The sequence below is a fragment of the Arachis ipaensis genome, chromosome B4 (genome assembly GCF_059453495.1).
Source record: "Arachis ipaensis isolate K30076 ecotype BB chromosome B4, ASM5945349v1, whole genome shotgun sequence".
Classification (NCBI taxonomy): domain Eukaryota; kingdom Viridiplantae; phylum Streptophyta; class Magnoliopsida; order Fabales; family Fabaceae; genus Arachis; species Arachis ipaensis.
This window is the reverse complement of record NC_142439.1, coordinates 144,354,695-144,372,459: the sequence shown is the minus strand read 5'-3', so window position 1 is coordinate 144,372,459 and position 17,765 is coordinate 144,354,695. Positions and strand designations below refer to the sequence as shown.

At 30.8% G+C, this 17,765-nt stretch overlaps 3 protein-coding genes across 5 annotated transcripts; 1 reads left to right on the top strand and 2 right to left on the bottom strand.

The window, feature by feature from the left end:
- Positions 1–202: 202 nt before the first annotated feature.
- LOC107635462 (receptor-like protein kinase ANXUR2) lies at positions 203–1,594 on the bottom strand. Of its 2 annotated transcripts, none has more exons than XM_088485803.1 (2): positions 1,537–1,594; positions 203–1,394 (listed from the first exon to the last, which is right to left on the bottom strand). In XM_088485803.1, the coding sequence occupies exon 2, from the start codon at positions 1,383–1,385 to the stop codon at positions 309–311; it is 1,077 nt and encodes a 358-aa protein (XP_088341929.1). In that variant the 5' UTR covers positions 1,386–1,394; positions 1,537–1,594; the 3' UTR covers positions 203–308. The 2 variants fall into 2 exon arrangements, with proteins under 2 accessions (XP_088341929.1, XP_020977744.1); XM_021122085.2 differs by having other exon boundaries at positions 1,517–1,588.
- Positions 1,595–8,262: 6,668 nt separating this feature from the next.
- LOC107635461 (coumaroyl-CoA:anthocyanidin 3-O-glucoside-6''-O-coumaroyltransferase 1-like) lies at positions 8,263–10,283 on the top strand. Its single transcript, XM_016338935.3, has 2 exons — positions 8,263–8,833; positions 9,261–10,283. The coding sequence occupies exons 1-2, from the start codon at positions 8,310–8,312 to the stop codon at positions 10,120–10,122; spliced, it is 1,386 nt and encodes a 461-aa protein (XP_016194421.1). The 5' UTR covers positions 8,263–8,309; the 3' UTR covers positions 10,123–10,283.
- A 2,521-nt stretch (positions 10,284–12,804) lies between these two features.
- On the bottom strand, positions 12,805–14,378 carry LOC107638153 (receptor-like protein kinase ANXUR2). 2 transcript variants are annotated; one of them, XM_088485804.1, is made up of 3 exons: positions 14,317–14,378; positions 13,160–14,168; positions 12,805–13,020 (listed from the first exon to the last, which is right to left on the bottom strand). In XM_088485804.1, exons 2-3 carry the CDS (start codon positions 14,157–14,159, stop codon positions 12,944–12,946), a joined length of 1,077 nt encoding a protein of 358 aa, XP_088341930.1. In that variant the 5' UTR covers positions 14,160–14,168; positions 14,317–14,378; the 3' UTR covers positions 12,805–12,943. The 2 variants fall into 2 exon arrangements, with proteins under 2 accessions (XP_088341930.1, XP_016196808.1); XM_016341322.3 differs by lacking the exon at positions 14,317–14,378 and having other exon boundaries at positions 13,160–14,294.
- Positions 14,379–17,765: the final 3,387 nt, after the last annotated feature.

The window sequence follows — 17,765 nt, the reverse complement described above, 5'->3', positions numbered from 1 at the left end:
TTCTAATTTACTTTTTTTTATTAGGTGACGCTTTTCTTTGTGAAGAGTTACGGTTTTAAGTGAAAAGTGTGGCTTTAGAATATATGGTTTAGATTTTGCCACGTAAGCGTCTTTACCATAAAGTCATTTTTGGGATCTTTATTTAAGTGGTGCCCTTTATTTGAATACATTGACAACAACAATAGCAATAAATTAATAATAATCTCTGCACACATATTTGTGTCATTTAACAGGCAGCAAAGAAGGAAACAGAAACATGATTAGTATAAGAAGCACAAGAAATTCAGCTGATACTTGCTCTTAGACTCTTAGTCACTACTTACTTCCGAGAAAGAGCCTTCCTCCATTGAAGCATCAAAGGTCAGATCACCATTACTTATACAACCTGAAAATATATCGGACAAACAAGTAGTGGATAATAAAGTATAGGGAGCAGCATTGGTGTTTGTAATATCAGCTTGTTCCTGCAATGAGAGAGCATTCTCAAGCAGTATCTCAACTTGGCCCATTGTAGGTCGCTCATCTGCTTCGTGCTGCAAGCAACTCTGTATGACACTAGTGAATACCTGCCAACATTCTGGTGCAATCTTCCCATTCAGATTTGGATCTATTGTCTCCTCAAGAGTGTCGGCATCATGTTTGAAGCGCGAAACACCGTGGCCCATCACGAATTGCAGAACCATACCAAAGGAGAAAACATCACTTTTATCAGTGACATAACCATGCCGGATGTGTTCAGGAGCAATGTATCCAACTGTGCCTGCAACGCAATCTACTTCAATTTTCTTTTCCTTTGATGCAGAGAGCGCTCCGTACAATGATAACTCAAAACCCGAGATTTTGGGAACCATATTCCCATCCAATAGAATGTTATGAGGCTTTATGTCACGATGAATGATACAACAACGCTTGGCTCCAACGTGAAGGTAGTGTAGAGCACGTGCTACTCCGATGCAGATCTCTAGTCTCTTCTTCCATGACAGTGGTTCTTTGTTCTTATTATTCAAGTAATCATGGAGTGATCCATTCGCCAGGTACTCATATACAACAATACGTTTCTTTTTTTGGTAGCAGAAGCCTATAACGGAGATTATATTTGTGTGACGAAGCTCACATAGCATCTCAATTTCCTTCTTGAACTCATAATACCAAATAGGCATCACCTTCAATGCGATCGTATGATCACTTGCATCACCATTATTATGTTTGAGACAACCTTTGTAAAACTTACCAAAGCCTCCTTCTCCAATTTGAAGATTCTTGTCAAAGCCGTTGGTTGCCTTTCTAAGAGCTTGAAACGAAAAATGATGGCATTGCTCTTCTATTACTATTGGATATTTTCCCCCCTTCTTTGAATCACCAAAGCGTAAACATTTGAGAAACATTATTCCAATCTGAAACAATGTCAGTCATGAACAGATACATGAGACTTAAGATTATTTCTTTTCTGATCTGTAGAAACTTACCAAATAATCATTTACATATATACATATAGAGAGAAAAGTTTGCCAAGTACCTTATGGAGAAGTGAAGTACCTGAAGCCTGGGTGAAGACGAAGTTAGAGACAAAAGCTTGCTTGACTAGTTTGATTCTGCTTCTTCACTTGTTATGTTTTCGTTATATAATTGCATCTCCGTTTTTTGCTTAACGCGTTCCCTGTCGAAAATCAAAGTCAAACAAGCGTAGAAGATGGGAATGGAAATGGAATCAATAGGACTTCCGAATTTACCTGGAAATGCATGCTTTCTTATATTTACATTTTAGAGTCAAGAGTTTCATTGAATGGGTCCTTGTATTAATTAACCACTGGACTAACTCAAATGTTAATGAGTATATAGTAATTTACTTCAAAAATAAATAAAAATAACACTAACAGCTTAACGCCTTAACCTAACACAAGTATCAATGCAAATGTAAAGAGGAGAAAATTAGTGGGACAAAATAATATTTTTTGTTGTCCATATGTCAGCTGCATAAAGATTTCTGAAAATTAACCCTATATTTTTAACGAGGAATGTTAGGGATCAGTAATTTTTGTAATTTGTAACCATAAAATAGCTATTAACAATGATTTTAATAGTGTGAGATTTCATCCATGACTTATTTTTCTTGTTGATTACATACTGACCAGAATTTAAAAGGTTGCTGTCCCTATACTTTTCCATTTTTAACTATGCATGTTGTCATGTGTCCATCCATTTGCGTATACTTTACTTTCTAATGGTTTATTTTGTTACTCTATTTAAATCGAAGAGACAAAACTGACAGTGGTGTGACGCCGTAGTGTTTTAAAATATCTGGTTAATATTGTAATTTCAACCCAATATCCTCGTAAATAAAGGATTGACCTCTTTAACTTGTTCAATTATTATTGAAAGAATTAATTTCTATTATTATGATTGATACTAATCATCACTACTCTAACTTAATTAAGTTAATTAAAATAAATTTTTAAACCATGATAAAATTCATTTTGCAAATTATAATTTCTAACCAATTTTTTGTAAATTAATATATAATTTATTTTATGTGACATGTTAATTTTTTATTGATTAATTTTTTATTTAGTTATTAATTACACTGTTACTTTAGATTGCTTAAATTTGATCAAAATTAATATTTAACTATGGTTTGTTACTTTACATTTGAATTCTTGTGTAATTTTTAAAAAATATTATCCCAATTTAAAATTTTCAATTTTTTTAATGTCATTTTTTGGAAAAAAAAAAAGAATAATAGAATAATAGAGAAGGAGCTATTAGCTATATTATTTATATTTTTAAATAGTAATAAACAGGAGTATTTAAATCCAGACCGATCCAAAAAAATTGCAAAATCTCATTGATGTAAATCGAAAATGGAAACAAATCACTCAATTTTAGGATTGGTTTTATTGCGATTTTGATTCGGTTTGCAGTTTTACTGTGCACAATCAAACCAAACTAAACCAAATCGCGTATTGTATATAATAATAATAATAATAATAATAATAATAATAATAATAATACCCCCTAGTACTTAGAAGTGTCACACACACACACCAGTCTCTACAAACACAAACCCTAACCTAAAAAAGAAACTCCTCTCTCGTATTCGTATTTCACTCGCTCTTACTCATTCTCTCTCACCATCACACGTCTTCTGCTGTCTCCTCTTCTCAATGATGTCGTTTGTCGCCTCCTCTTCTCAGTGACACTGTTGTCGTCTCCTCTTCTCGGTGACGCCGCTGCTATCTCCTCTTATCAGTATGTTTGTACTTATTTTTGTTTAATTTTGTATTGTTCTAGAGGAATTTGTTCTTATTTTTGTTAAACTTTATGTCGTTCTTGTTATTTTTGACAATTTGGTCTTGTTGATTAAAATTTGTTAAACTGTGTTAAATTAAGTATTTTGTTCTTGTTGATTGAATTTTGTTTTTTTATCTACATACATTAATTAACTTTACTATTTTAATATATTTAAATTGCTGATATTTATTTTATTATATTTTATTGTAGAATTTGAGCCGATTTCTCAACTAGGGACAAATCCAAAAATATTATCATGGAGGCTAATAACATATATAATATTAAAAAATTATGCAAAAAATTATATAATGTAAAATGTATTACAAAAATATACCGATAGAGAATATATTTTAAAGTACAAAAAATATGTATGTACTTTTTATTAACGAAGTGGTCGATTATTCGTATCATGAAATTCATCAATAATAGAATCTATGTCAAATTTTTCAACAATTTTCTTTTCAATATAATTAAAATACAATTAGTAAGAAATTCATCTTTCATTTTGTTTCTGAGTCATTCTTCATAATATTCATAGCTAAAAAAGATCCCTCAGTTGTAGTAGTTGAAATAGGAAAAATTAATACTAAATGAATCAAGAAGGATGCTCACAAGAAGAAAAAAATTCACTTTATGGGATTTAAATTTTTTTTATATAATTAAAAAATAATAGTAATAATATCTTTTTAGATTTTTTTAATATTGTTACTTACTTTTTGGATATTAAAAATCATTAATATTTAGGTTAGATTGGACTTTTATTTATATTAGACTAAATACTAAATAATTTTTTTAAAAAATTAAATCGTACTTAATAACTTATTACTATTAATCTTTTTCTTAAAAAAAGCTGGGTGAGCCGAGACTTCCACTTGCCCCCTGTATGTCCGTTCCTATCCTCAACTAATAGATGAAGAAGGTTCTAGTGATGAATCTAATTAGTGATCAGTGCTTCACCTCTCAGTTTGGAGTTTTTATGTTATATTTTTATTAAGACTTATTATGTTATTTAATTTTATGTTGTTGAGACTTGTTTTTATGCTGAAGAATTATTATTTTATCAAGATTTGTTGAAGTTATTGGATGGATTGCTGGACAGGTTGTTTTATAATGTTTATGGGATTTATGTTTTATTATTATGTTACAATCTTGGACATGTTATTTTATAATGTTTACCAAATTATTAGTACTTTAGTAGTGTGTATTTATACTATGTCATGCAGCATTAACTTTGTAAATTAATTATTATTTTTTATTTAAAAAATTACAAATCCAAACTGATCTAAAATCGTTTGTAATCGGATCAGATTAGGTCAAATTTTTAAAAAGAGTTTATTTAATTCAAACCACACTGCACATAAAATAAATGTTTAAATCGAATGACTTTTTTTCTTAAAATCGAACCAAATTGCACCACAATCATTCCTAGTAATGCACAAATGATAAATGTTTTTTGCATCAATTTTCTGTAATAATAAAAATTGTATTTATATATTAATACTATGGCTCCGTTTCATCACTGTGTTTTTTTTTTTCAACAATAATATAAAAAAAAATCTTTGAAAACTTGAATTGGACTAGTATTTTTTAAAAAATAACATAACAAAATTTTAAAAATAAGTTAGTTGCTGACTCTCTCATCATTGAAATACTAATTTTGGTAACTTTTAACAATTCAAATTAAAAGTGAAGTTAATAATCCAATCAAAGAATCAACTAATCATAACATATCATAAAAGATAAACTATATATTAATTTAAAGAAAATTAGTTAAAAGTCATTTATAAAAAAAAAGTATCTTCACATATTTCTTATAAGAAATTCGCCTAATAAGTCCTAGTTTTTGTCTCATTTAATGTTTAATCATTGTACCAAAGCAAAATATTTATTCTAGGTTTTAAAAATATAATAATTTGATTTTCAGTGTTTTAAAATGATAGTTCCAATTCTCGAAACTAAATTACAATAACTTTTCAAGTAGTGGGATAAATAAAGCAAAAATGATACATAAAAGACCTAGAATAATTTGGGCTTATATCAAAATAAAATTTAATTAAGGAAAAAAAGCTAATTTTTTTCTCAAATGTTTAACAAAACTACATTTAAACCAGATATATATTTCATCTATTTGATGTCCCTATTTAATCCATCAATTTGTTTAATTGTATATATAAAATCATTTTCAATAGAGTATTTTTAGAATATTAATTTTGATATTTTTAAGAAATAAATTAATTTAGAATTAAAATCTGCATTAAAAAATCAATATCACTTTAAAGCTAAGATATTACTTGCTAGAAAACCAATAAAATTTTATCACTCATATAATTATATTGATAAAATAATTAAAAATAATATAAAAATATAATTAAACTAAGACATTGACAAATTTTATTTTTAATTTTAAATTATTATTATGTAATTTTATAAATATTTATGTGTCATTTTATAGAAGTCAAAATAAAATTAAAATTAAATCTACCATTAGTATTGAAAATGCTCTAAAACTTCTCTCTGTGTAATAGAGACAACAACTCTCTCTATAATAAGTGAATCTCACTAGAGAGTTAATGAAATATCTGTACAATATGTACTACAGTAGGCTAATTATCTAGCCTAATAAAAATAAATAATAAAAATATGTCCATAGATTACTCTAAATTCAAAAATTCTTATTCAGTTATTTTATATCGAATTTCAAATTTAAAATCCTTTAATTTTAATTTTTTTTAAATTCAAAAAAATAACCATCCAAAATTCTAATTTACCAAAACATTTCATTTCAATATCTTCTTCTTTTTCAACCTGCGCCCATCCCACCTTTATCAATAATCATCTCACTCCACCTTCGCTGCTTGGCTTGCCACAACACGCCACTCACCCTTAATAAAAATAACCATCAACTTAAGAATAAAAATAATCATCTGCATACCTAATGAATTGAACATCCAACATATTTTAATTATATATAACTAAATTCAATTCAGTCAAAATAATCATTTACATAAAAATTAAAATAATCATCCACATACCTACTAAAATGACCATCCTAAATTGACCATTAAATATATTAAAATATCCCATTTACATTAAAAATAAATATCTCATTTACATGAAAAATAAACATTTACATGCATATATAAAACTTTGGCTACATACTGTCTCCCAACAAAGAATTTCTTCCGATTAGTTGCTTCAAAAAAAGTGTCACTGCAAGTAGGTTTATGTAAAGGACTTTCAAAGACACCAACATTTTGTTTCTTGGCATTTTTCTTCTCTGGCCTTCGCTTAAAGCACCACAGCACAAAAATACAAACGCCTAACAAAATAAATATCAAAAGACCAACAGCACCAGCAACCCAAATAATATTCTTAACCATAAATAACTTCTTAACATTTGCAAGCATTAATGCAGTTGGGGAAAAAAGACTATTTGCTACTTTTCAAGGTGATTTCCCAAGGGATGGAGCCATAACTATATGATGTATGATCATACGTATATTCTAATTTAAACATATAAGAACTATTTACTTTTCTTGCCTATTTAATTTTTTTTTGAAATTTAAAATATAATTTCAATAATAATAATAATACCATTAACTGTATTTCATATTCAATATACATTACTATTAATATTCCAGCGGATCTATTGCCATTATGTACAAAAACATGGGTGCTTACTTATTGGGTGTCAAGGTCTCCAAAGTATTCAAGTCTTATGCTTGTACATGCAATTTAAATTTAGTCATATAAATTCATATATCAATAAAAAATAGTTCAATAAATATCTAATTTCATCCGGCGTCAACGCAATATGCCATGATCAATTAATACAAACCAAGGGCTTCATACATATAAGCATACCATGAATATAAGATCATCCCAAATGTGGTTGAATCATGAATGTTTATGATACATCTCGGTAAGCATAAAACATAAAACTAAATACACTATTTGCATTGATTATGAACATCTAAATCGCTTGAAAATAACCATCCATTATCAATGCTTTCAACGTACGTTGCTCACTTTATTACATTACTCACCCTCGACGACGGAGTGATTGGTTATGTTTTCATGTGGATGTGATGAATTTTAATTACCTCCGGAAGATGGAATACAACACAATGGTTCAACCAAACTAACCTCCATTAAGGAACTTCCGCAGAGTGATGAACGTGAAAGATGAAACACACTCGAGAGCCCTTTCTCTTGCGACGTCGATATCGGGAAGAAGGCACACACCAGCTGCGATGGAGTCGCTGGACGTCGGGTTGAAGCGGTGCCGCCCATTCGGCGTACACAATATACGCGTCCTCCCTTGACATTGGGCATGAGCGGACGACGGCATGAGTCAGAATCATAGCAAAGTGATGTCTGACGGCGGCTGCTGATGGTGGTGGCGCTATACCGGTGAAATTTAAGGAGAAAGGGAGAAAGGAGGTCATACCGTATTGGGAGAGGGAGGTCGTTTATTTGTTTCCATAATTCATGGTAACACTAATTTGATTCAAATTTCAAAATACAAACTATTCAAAATTAACTAACTGCCTATAATTTAATTTTAATTTCAATTTAACCCCTATTGTACACATTGTATAAAACATATATTGGCTTTTCGTACTTTCTCTAAGTAAAAATATAAAATTCCGTTAGGAAACCAATGAAGTATTTGTATAATGTGTACAATTGACTATTTATTTGGCCTAATATGAGTTAAAAAATGAACATCCAAGATAAAAAATATTACTAATTTCTCAAACACAATACACCCATACTATCTAGAATAACCATCCGGATACCAGAGATAATAAACATCTGATATCCTACTGAATCGAACATCTCTCAACTACCATTATATACATCGTACAAATTCTCCATTTACTCCCTATACTTTCTCAAGAATATAATAACCATTCCCATCTTGGTTTGCTTTTCTACATAAATATATCCATTTCTCGAGGAATCAAAGTATTAAATTAACACAAACTCTCTTTATCCAAGTTTCATTTCATAATTCCATGGAGAAGAAGGTGAAGCATGATGACAGAGTGAAGGTGATAGAGCAGTGTCAAGTAGGTCCTCCACCAGGTTCTGTTCGTCCAACCTCTGTTCCCCTTACTTTCTTTGATGTTCCTTTTTTATGCTTGCCTGTAACATGCAAACGCATTTTCTTCTATGAATTCCCTTACTCCACAACACACTTCTTACAAGAAGTGATTCCAAATCTGAAACAATCACTTTCACACTCTCTCAAACACTTCTTTCCTTTCTCTTCCAACATAGTTTTCCCTCAAAAGCCACAAACCCCTCACATTCTCTACTCAGAAGGTGACACTCTCACTTTCATAGTTGCTGAGTCCACGACAGCAAATCTTGACAGCCTCGTATCTGACACACCGAGAGATGTCACGTGCTTGCACCCCTTTGTTCCTATGTTGCCTTCTCCACGTGCCCTAGAGGATGGCACCTTGTTGATACCTCCTATGGCTATTCAAGTCACTATCTTCCCCAACTCTGGCTTCACTATATGCATCAATTTCAGGTATGAATTTTCAAGTGCAGTTTGGATTAAACTACTTGAAAAAATTATGTCATAAAAACATAACTGATAACATGTTAGATAAAAACAGAACTCTTTGTATATTCAATACTATCTATTTGAATTGCATTAGATCATTTAAGATTTTTGTTAGATCTGAAATCAGATTCAATTTATGCAACTTTATTTAAAAAGAAATTCAATCTAATTCGGTTTTGTTTCTGACCGTGAAATACAATGTAATATAAATGGTGGAAACTCAGGTGCAGTCGACTTCACGTGAAGTTGATTGTTGAAAGCCGTTAGATGAAAATTTAGTCAAATCAGTCAAACCATCTAACTGCTCTCAGCTATCAACTTCACTTGAAGTCGACTGCACCTGAGTTTCCACCAATATAAATTATTGTGGTTTTGATTCCTATTGTTTCAGTCACGTGGTGGTGGATGGGAAGGGATTCCATCACTTCATGAAGTTTTGGGCATCAGTTTGTGGGTCTAAAGAGAACATTGTTACTTTGCCAATCCATGATAGAGATACGATTAAAGATCCAAATGGACTTAAGCATATATTCTTAGAAACAGTGTGGAATTCTACAAGAGAAAGGTTCATGAGTCTTGGCCACAATGTTCCTAGTGACAATGTTCGCCGCACGTTTGTGCTGAGGCGTGACCATGTTGATCATTTGAAGAAATACGTGTCTACTAAGTGCCAAAGCCATGGTCTAGGAACGTTACATTTGTCAACATTTGTTGTGACATGTTCTTTGATTTGGGTTTGTAAGGTAAAATCCCAAGATATTGTAAGTAATGATGATGAAGAATTATACATATGTCCTTGGTTAGATTGCCGTAACGTTGGTGAGTTGGAAATTCCCTCAACGTACTTTGGAAATTGTTTGGTTAATGGCATTGTTGCAATCAAGAGGAGCAAGCTAGTGGGGCAAAATGGTATTTTTGAAGCAGCTGTTGCTATTGGGAGCAAAGTTAGAGAATTGCAATCTGAACCTTATAAATGTGCCGAAACATTTATGTCAATTTTTAGTAAATGGTCGCATCGTATGTTGGGAATTGCAGGTTCGCCAAAGTTGGATGTGTACGAGACTGATTTTGGATGGGGAAAACCCAAATTGAGTGAAGTAGTTCAACTAGATCCTCAGTTGGTGTCCCTCTCTGATTGTAGGGACAAAGAAGATGGAATAATTGAAGTTGGTGTAGCACTTGGGAGGACTCAAATCCATAAATTCAACACCATTTTAGAAGAGCTTCTTGCAATCATTGTAGTTTGTGACTAATCAAGTGGCACAATCTTATTATTATTGGTGTTTTTAATCCCTTTTGGTGGTCATGATTTATTGTTATAAGTGGAACAATGTTATTGGAATTCTAGAATTTCAAGACATGTTTGGGACTTCGTATTTATTTATATTGCAATGTGCTCTCTGGAGCTTTATGATTTCTAAAGTTTCTATTGCAAAATTTAATAATGTTGTAGTACTTTTAATTGAAATTATTATATAGATGCAATTATAAATTCACAATGAGTAGATAAGCGATTGAAAATTAAGACCTGGGCAAACTTATTCTAAAATAAGTAATATTTGGGAGACAATATTTAAAATTATTTTATATAATATAGAGTTTTATTATACATTTAAATTTTTTGATAATTAAGTATAATAAAATTGGTTTAAGTCCAATAAAACTCATTTTCATTAGTAAGAATGTATTTACACGCGCTAATTTTTTAGTTACTAACGTGAATGTATATTCTTCCTCTTTTTTTGTCGTATTTTTTTTGTTCTTTTTTTTATGTGTTTTTTCATTATTGTCATTCTTTTATTATTGTTGTTGTTGCTGCGTTTGTTTTTTCTTTTTCTCTTTCTCTTCCCAGTGATTTTGTAGTATTATGTATTTTTTATTTAATTTTTTTTTTATTCTTGTTAAGAGGGTAAAACAAGAAGAATTATGAGAAGGTAAAACAAGAAAAAGAAGATGAATAAGAAAAGAAGATAAGAAAAAAAAGAAGATGATGATGATGAAGAAACAAAGGAGGAGTAATTTTGAGTTATGCAGAATTTATCAAAAAATAGCACCGAAATTTTTTAGTCGTGACACAGAAATTTTTTAATTTGACATCGAAATTTTTTAATCACAACATAACTTCTTGTTAGGAGAGTGAAACAAGAATGATGAGAATGAGAAACAAGAAGAAGAAAAAAAAAAGAAAGATGATGAAAAAGAAGAAAAGGAGGAGGAGGAGGAAGGAAAGTTTTGAATTATGCATAATCTATAAGAAAAATAATATCGAATTTTTAACCGTTACATAGAAAATTTTTTTATTTTGACACCGAAATTTTGCTTAAAAAACATAGAAATCTCCTCTTTATTACTGTATTTTTTTTGCTTCTTATTATTCTTATTTCTTTTTTTATTTTTTGTTGCTCTTACTTCTTTTTTTAGGAACATTGCTTCTCATATTAGACTTAAATGAACATGTCTGTACTGTATTATAATCTTATTTAATTGAATTAATGTAAGTTTACAATCATTGAATTAGATTCTTGCAAGAAACAAAAATAACACCGAAATTTGTTTAAATTGATATTGGAATTTAAATATAATGATACAAAATATAGAAAATAAATTACATACTAAAAAATCACGTTGACTCTATAAAATAAAATAAGATAACATTAAAATTACTTAAAATTGATACTAAAAATTTAGTAACATGACACACAAAATATTGAATCTTTATAAAAAATATTACATATTTAATGAATTAAATATTTATCTCATATATAAAACAATACATAAAAATATAAAAAATAACATCGAAATGTCTTTAGTCTAACACCGAAATTTTTAACTAAATGATGTGACACTAGTAAGAACTTATTTAATGAAAACTTAAGTTGTAGATTCACAAATTTTAATAGAAAAGAAAATAAGTGAAAAACCTGTAGATAACACAACGAAATTAACTCGAAAGAGAATGAACAATGACATTTACTTATAAAAAGAAAGACGACTGATATATGAAACAACACATGAATTTTTAAAGAATAATACCACAATGTCTTCATTATAATGTGATCAAATTTAAGAATTTATTTCACTAAAACTTGAGTTGTAGATTTACAAATTTTGTTAGAAAAGAGAATAAATAGATAACGCAACAAAATTAATTAGAATAAATACAAAAATTCAAAAAAGAATAAATAATGTTATTTATGTAAGGAGGAGATAATCATGATGATAATGATGAGAATGATGACGATGATGATGACGATGATGACGACGACGACGATAATGGGGAGGAGGAAAAGGAAGGAAGAGAAGAATTTCAGCTGAGAAAAGGAGGAGGAGGAGAAGCTGATGGCCGTGATGGTGGTGACGACGACAAAAAAAAAAACGATGAGAAAAAGGGAGGAGAAGAAGAATTCGCATAGCAATAGGGGTGTAAAAAGAAGAAGATGACGATAACGTAAAATACGCGTGTGAAACACATTATAACAATTTGGTTAGATTTAGTTAAATATTTTGCTTAGTTGTAAAGTTTTATTGTATAGCATAAACATAACATTTATATATATATATATATATATATAACATCCGTAATTACATATTTATTACACCTAAAATTGCACAATTATTTTACAGCCTGAAAAAGAAAGAAAAAACATGAAAAGATTTAAGAATAATATTACACATCCAAGTCTTTTTGTTAATTAAGATCAACCAAATTAGTCTAACCTAACAAAAATAAGTTATAACTTGTAATATTCTAAGTCTTATTATTTAATTTAGTTGGACACAATTCATTAAAAGATTTGAATATGTAACATTATTCTAAATTTAAAGTCTTTTAAAAGGAAAAATACAGAAATAAAATTAAAAAAAAAATCCATCAAATTTAGGTGAAGGTTGTCGAAAATTCATGCATTCTGCTTAGCACTTCTGCTAGAACCATATTTCAAAATCTGATATATAATACACCGTTCTCGTTAAGACTTTTATTTAAAGACATCATCAACAACAACATCAATTAAAAGAAGGAAACAGAAGCAGGATTAGTAAAAGAAACACATGAAATTCAGCTGATACTTGCTCTTAGTCACTACTTACTTCCGAGAAAGAGCCTTCCTCCATTGAGGCATCAAAGGTCAGATCACCATTACTTATACAACCTGAAAATATGGTAAAAACTCAGGTACAGTCAACTTTACATGAAGTTGATAGTTGAGAGCCGTTAAATAATTTGACTAATTTGACTAAATTCTTATCTAACGGCTCTCCGCATAAATGTGACTCTACCTGAATTTCTACCTGAAAATATATCGGACAAACAACTAGTGGATAATAAAGTATAGGGAGCAGCATTGGTGTTTGTAATATCAGCTTGTTCCTGCAATGAGAGAGCATTCTCAAGCAATATTTCAACTTCGCCCATTGTAGGTCGCTCATCTGGTTCGTGCTGCAAGCATCTCTGTATGACACTAGTGAATACCTGCCAACATTCTGGTGCAATCTTTCCTTTCAGAATTGGATCCATTGTCTCCTCATGAGTTTGCCCTTCATTATGGCCTACCACGTCTAGTAGAACCATGCCAAAGGAGAAAACATCACATTTATCAGTAACAATACCATTCCAGACATACTCCGGAGCCATCCATTTACATGTACCTACAATCATATCTACTTTGATTTCCTTTGGCTTCAATGTAGAGAGCGCTCCCTGCACTGATATCCCAAAATTTGCAAGTTTGGGCATCATATTCTTATCCAAAAGAATATTATTTGGATTTATACCACGATGAATGATAGCACGCTTGGCTCCTGAGTGAAGGTAGTGTAGAGCCCGGGCTACTCCGATGCAGATCTCTAGTCTTTTCTTCCATGAAAGTGGTTGGTTATTCCTAATCCCATCTCCCAAGTAATCACCAAGTGATCCATTGGCCATGTACTCATACACAACTATCTTTTCCTTTTCTTGGTCGCAGAAGCCTATTAGAGAGATTATATTAGGGTGACGAAGCTGACATAGCACCTCAATTTCCTTCTTGAATTCAAGTGAACCTTGGATGGAGTAATGAGGCACCATCACCTTCAATGTAATGGTATGCTCAGTTGCAGCATCATTATGTTTGAGACAACCTTTGTATACCTTATCACCAAAGAGTGACCACCCAATTACTAGTTTATCGTCAAAGTTGTTGGTTGATTTTCTAAGATCTTCAAAGGAAAATCGATGGCATAGCTCTTCTATTACTGTCGGATAGTTTTTCTCCTCCTTTGAATCACCAAAGCATAAACATTTGAGGACCATTATTCCAATCTGAGACAGTAGATAGATAGATGAGATTAATGATTATTCTAATCTGATCTATTGAGCAATTTCCGCTTTGTGAAATCAGTGACAGAAACAATGGGGGAAATATACAGATACTTATCAAATAATCACTAGTTTGGTTCTCTGTACCCACCTACTCTGCTGCTTCGATTCATATGTTTTCATTATAATTGCATCTCTTTTTCTTCGCTTAACGCGTTCCACAAAGTCAACAAATGGAAATGGAAACGGAATTTGCCTGGAACGTATGCTTTCTTATATTTACATTTTAAGGTCTTTTCTGTTGCTAGGGGTGCACAGACCCGGCCCGGCCCGAAGGTCCGGCCCGGTCCCGAACACTTTAGGGGCTAATTTGGTGTGATTTCATCGGGTTTAGGGCCGGGTAAGGGTCTCAAAAATAGACTCGGTCATTATTTCGGGTCGGGTCCGGGCTATAGCTCGGGTCACCCGAAGTCGGCCCGGTCATCATACACAATTAATATTTTGTGTTATTAGTGATGGATCATGACTATTCTTATGTGGAATTTAAGTATTGTAAACCTTAATATTTTGTGTTATTAGTCATTATAAGACTATAAGTTAATGTTTTATGTTTAGAATGCATAAGACTTTAGACTAATACATAATATTGTGTTATTTGTATTGATTTAAATATTTGGTATTATTAGACAATATTAGTATTGATTGTGGTTTTGCTTTAATATTGATTGTGGTTATGCTTTAATTTTAAAGAATGGTTGGTTCTTGTTATATTTTTCTAAGTAAATTTTATCATGTTAAATAATGGTTGGAGTCTTGGAAATTTGGATATTTCTACATGCTAACTTACAAGAAGGTATCAACATAATGTAATGTTAACGGCCCGGTTTTCACCCGATATAATTGTGGCCCGAAAGTGTATTAGTTTCATCGGGTCTAGGGTCGGGTTCGGGTTTAATAAATAAACCCGATGTATATTTCAGGTCGGGTCTGGGTCACATCAAACCCAGCTTCACCCGACCCATGTGCACGCCTATCTGTTGCTATCAAATCCTCATGGTTAAAGAATTAAAGTCAAAATGACCATACCATATGGTAACATAAACAGCTTAACCTAATAGGCTGTCAATGCACAAGATAAGAGAAAATTAGTGGGACAAAATGGTACTTTTGTAGTAGCTGTTGCTTTTGGAAACGAAATTAGATGCTTGCAATCTGAAGGCTATGTAGGAGCTGAAACACTGTATTCATGTCAAATTTTACTTGATTAGATTGCAATGAAATTAGCATTGGTTCTGCAGCCGGGATAACCAGATAACGATACCTATAACAATGAGCCCACCATTTTTGTAATGATAAATTGATAATTTTGTTGTATGTATTTGAGAAGGGAATGGATTCATTCCCATTCTCTCCATTTTTTTTTAATTATTTTGTAATATATAATCTCTAATCAATAATTATATATTTTTTAAGTAAGACAAAAAAATATTAAATAATAAAAAATTACCATGGACAAAATAATTAAAAAAAATTGAGAGAATATATTTTTATTTAAAAAAAACTTATTATTATTAAAAAAATTTTAATGACTTAATAAAAGAGATTGAACCAAATAAGTATTTTTGATAGTTATAAAAATACTTCTTTTTTTAATCTTAATTTCTCTCCACATTTACTTTCGTTTAGGATAAAAGTAAAAACACTTTCCAAGATTAAATTCCACTAGTAGCACGTCTTTTATGTATATTTTTTTCTCCCATTATATTTAATTTTAGAGTTTTATTTTCTATTTTTTTTATGGTTAATTATGAGCTTATTTTAATGGACAAAGTAAAGAACTAAATGTTTAACTATCCTTAAATTAAAATAATAAAATTCATATACAATAAAAATTACAAATTTAATAATAAAAAATTTTCATTTTATTACTTTACTGTTGTGACTAGGAAAGGATAAGAATGGATGTCCATTTAATGGGCAACCCATTTTCTACGTTGAAGAGAACAAGTTCTTAGGATGAAAGAAATAAATGTAGTTTGAAAAGTAAACTTCTCTTTGCCTATAAAAGCATGATCTGAGGCAAGAGAATATACACAACAATAATAAAATCAAACACTCTCTCTCTTTATGTTACAATCAAATACTCTTCTCTTTATATTTCTACTACAGTTCTTTCTCTTCTTTTATTTTATAAGTATTTTAAATTCTATTTTCTATTACTCTTTACATATAATATTAATAGCAATATTAATCATCTTTATTATATTGAGATTGTAACAATAAACAAATGCGATTCTCTCTTTCTTTATTTTTAATATTTCTTTCTATCTTTGTATATATATACACAATACAACATATAATATTATTATATATATATAAATTATTATTGAGCTAATTATTTTAATACTAGAGTCTTCTATTTATACATCTTTATTTTATATATCTCTTTTATTTTACAACACGTTATCAGCACGAGACTCTGATCAAATTTTTAGGAAGACCCAGGTAACAAATTTTCATTATGTCGAAGCTCTCTCATCTTGAATTCAATGCTCTTGATATATCTGGAAACAATTATTTATCATGGATATTAGATGCTGAAATCCATCTTGATTCAATGGATCTTGGAGATACCATTAACGCTGAAAATAATGCATCCCAGAAGGATAAAGCTAAAGCCATGATTTTTCTCCGTCGTCATCTTGACGAAGGGTTGAAAAATGAATATCTTACATTAAAAGATCCTGCAGATCTTTGGAAAGACCTTGAAGAAAGGTATAATCATCAGAAAACGGTGATACTTCCTCAGGCCCGATATGAATGGACGCATTTGCGTTTACAAGATTTTAAATCTATAAATGAATATAATTCTGCAATGTTTCGGATCACCTCACGAATGAAATTGTGTGGGGAAAAAATAACTGATCATGATATATTGGAGAAAACTTTCTCAACCTTCCATGCCTCGAATGTGCTCCTGCAGCAGCAGTATCGAGAGAAAGGGTTTAAAAAATATTCTGAGTTAATTTCTTGCCTTCTTGTTGCTGAACGCAACAATGAGTTGTTATTGAAAAATCATGAAGCGCGTCCAGCTGGCGCTGCCCCATTTCCTGAAGTAAATGTGGCAAATTACCCCAGAAGAGGTAAATGGCAAGGTTTTAATAATAAGAAAAATTATGGAAGGAAAAAGAATTATGTTCAAAAGAGAGGATCTCACCAGAAGTGGGACAAAGAAAGGAATATCGGGCAGAATAAATCAACCGAGGAGAAGTGTTTCCGTTGTGGTGGAAAGGGCCATTGGTCACGTACCTGTCGTACCCCAAGGCACCTAGTCGATCTTTACCAGGCATCTTTGAAAAAGAACGACAAAGGAAAGGAAACAAATTTTGTTTCAAATGATGCTGAGAACTCCACCACTCATTATGATGTATCTGATTTCTTTGAGGACCCTGAAGGAAATATTGGTCATTTGATCAATGATGGAATAGTTTAACATGTGGGATTGTGAAGTATATATGTAAATAAATAATGTGAAAAAAAACTTATTGTTAAGTTTTATTTTCTATGTATTTAAGTTTCAAATGTGATGTACATAAATAA

What these genes read in the sequence shown, in the direction of transcription:
- LOC107638153 (XM_088485804.1), bottom strand. Translation starts at nt 14,159, where the DNA reads ATGGTCCTCAAATGTTTATGCTTTGGTGATTCAAAGGAGGAGAAAAAC. An exon ending in TTTGTCCGATATATTTTCAG is followed by an intron (nt 13,021 to 13,159) that starts GTAGAAATTCAG and finishes CCATATTTTCAG; the next exon opens with GTTGTATAAGTAATGGTGAT.
- LOC107635461 (XM_016338935.3), top strand. Translation starts at nt 8,310, where the DNA reads ATGGAGAAGAAGGTGAAGCATGATGACAGAGTGAAGGTGATAGAGCAG. An exon ending in ACTATATGCATCAATTTCAG is followed by an intron (nt 8,834 to 9,260) that starts GTATGAATTTTC and finishes CTATTGTTTCAG; the next exon opens with TCACGTGGTGGTGGATGGGA.
- LOC107635462 (XM_088485803.1), bottom strand. Translation starts at nt 1,385, where the DNA reads ATGTTTCTCAAATGTTTACGCTTTGGTGATTCAAAGAAGGGGGGAAAA.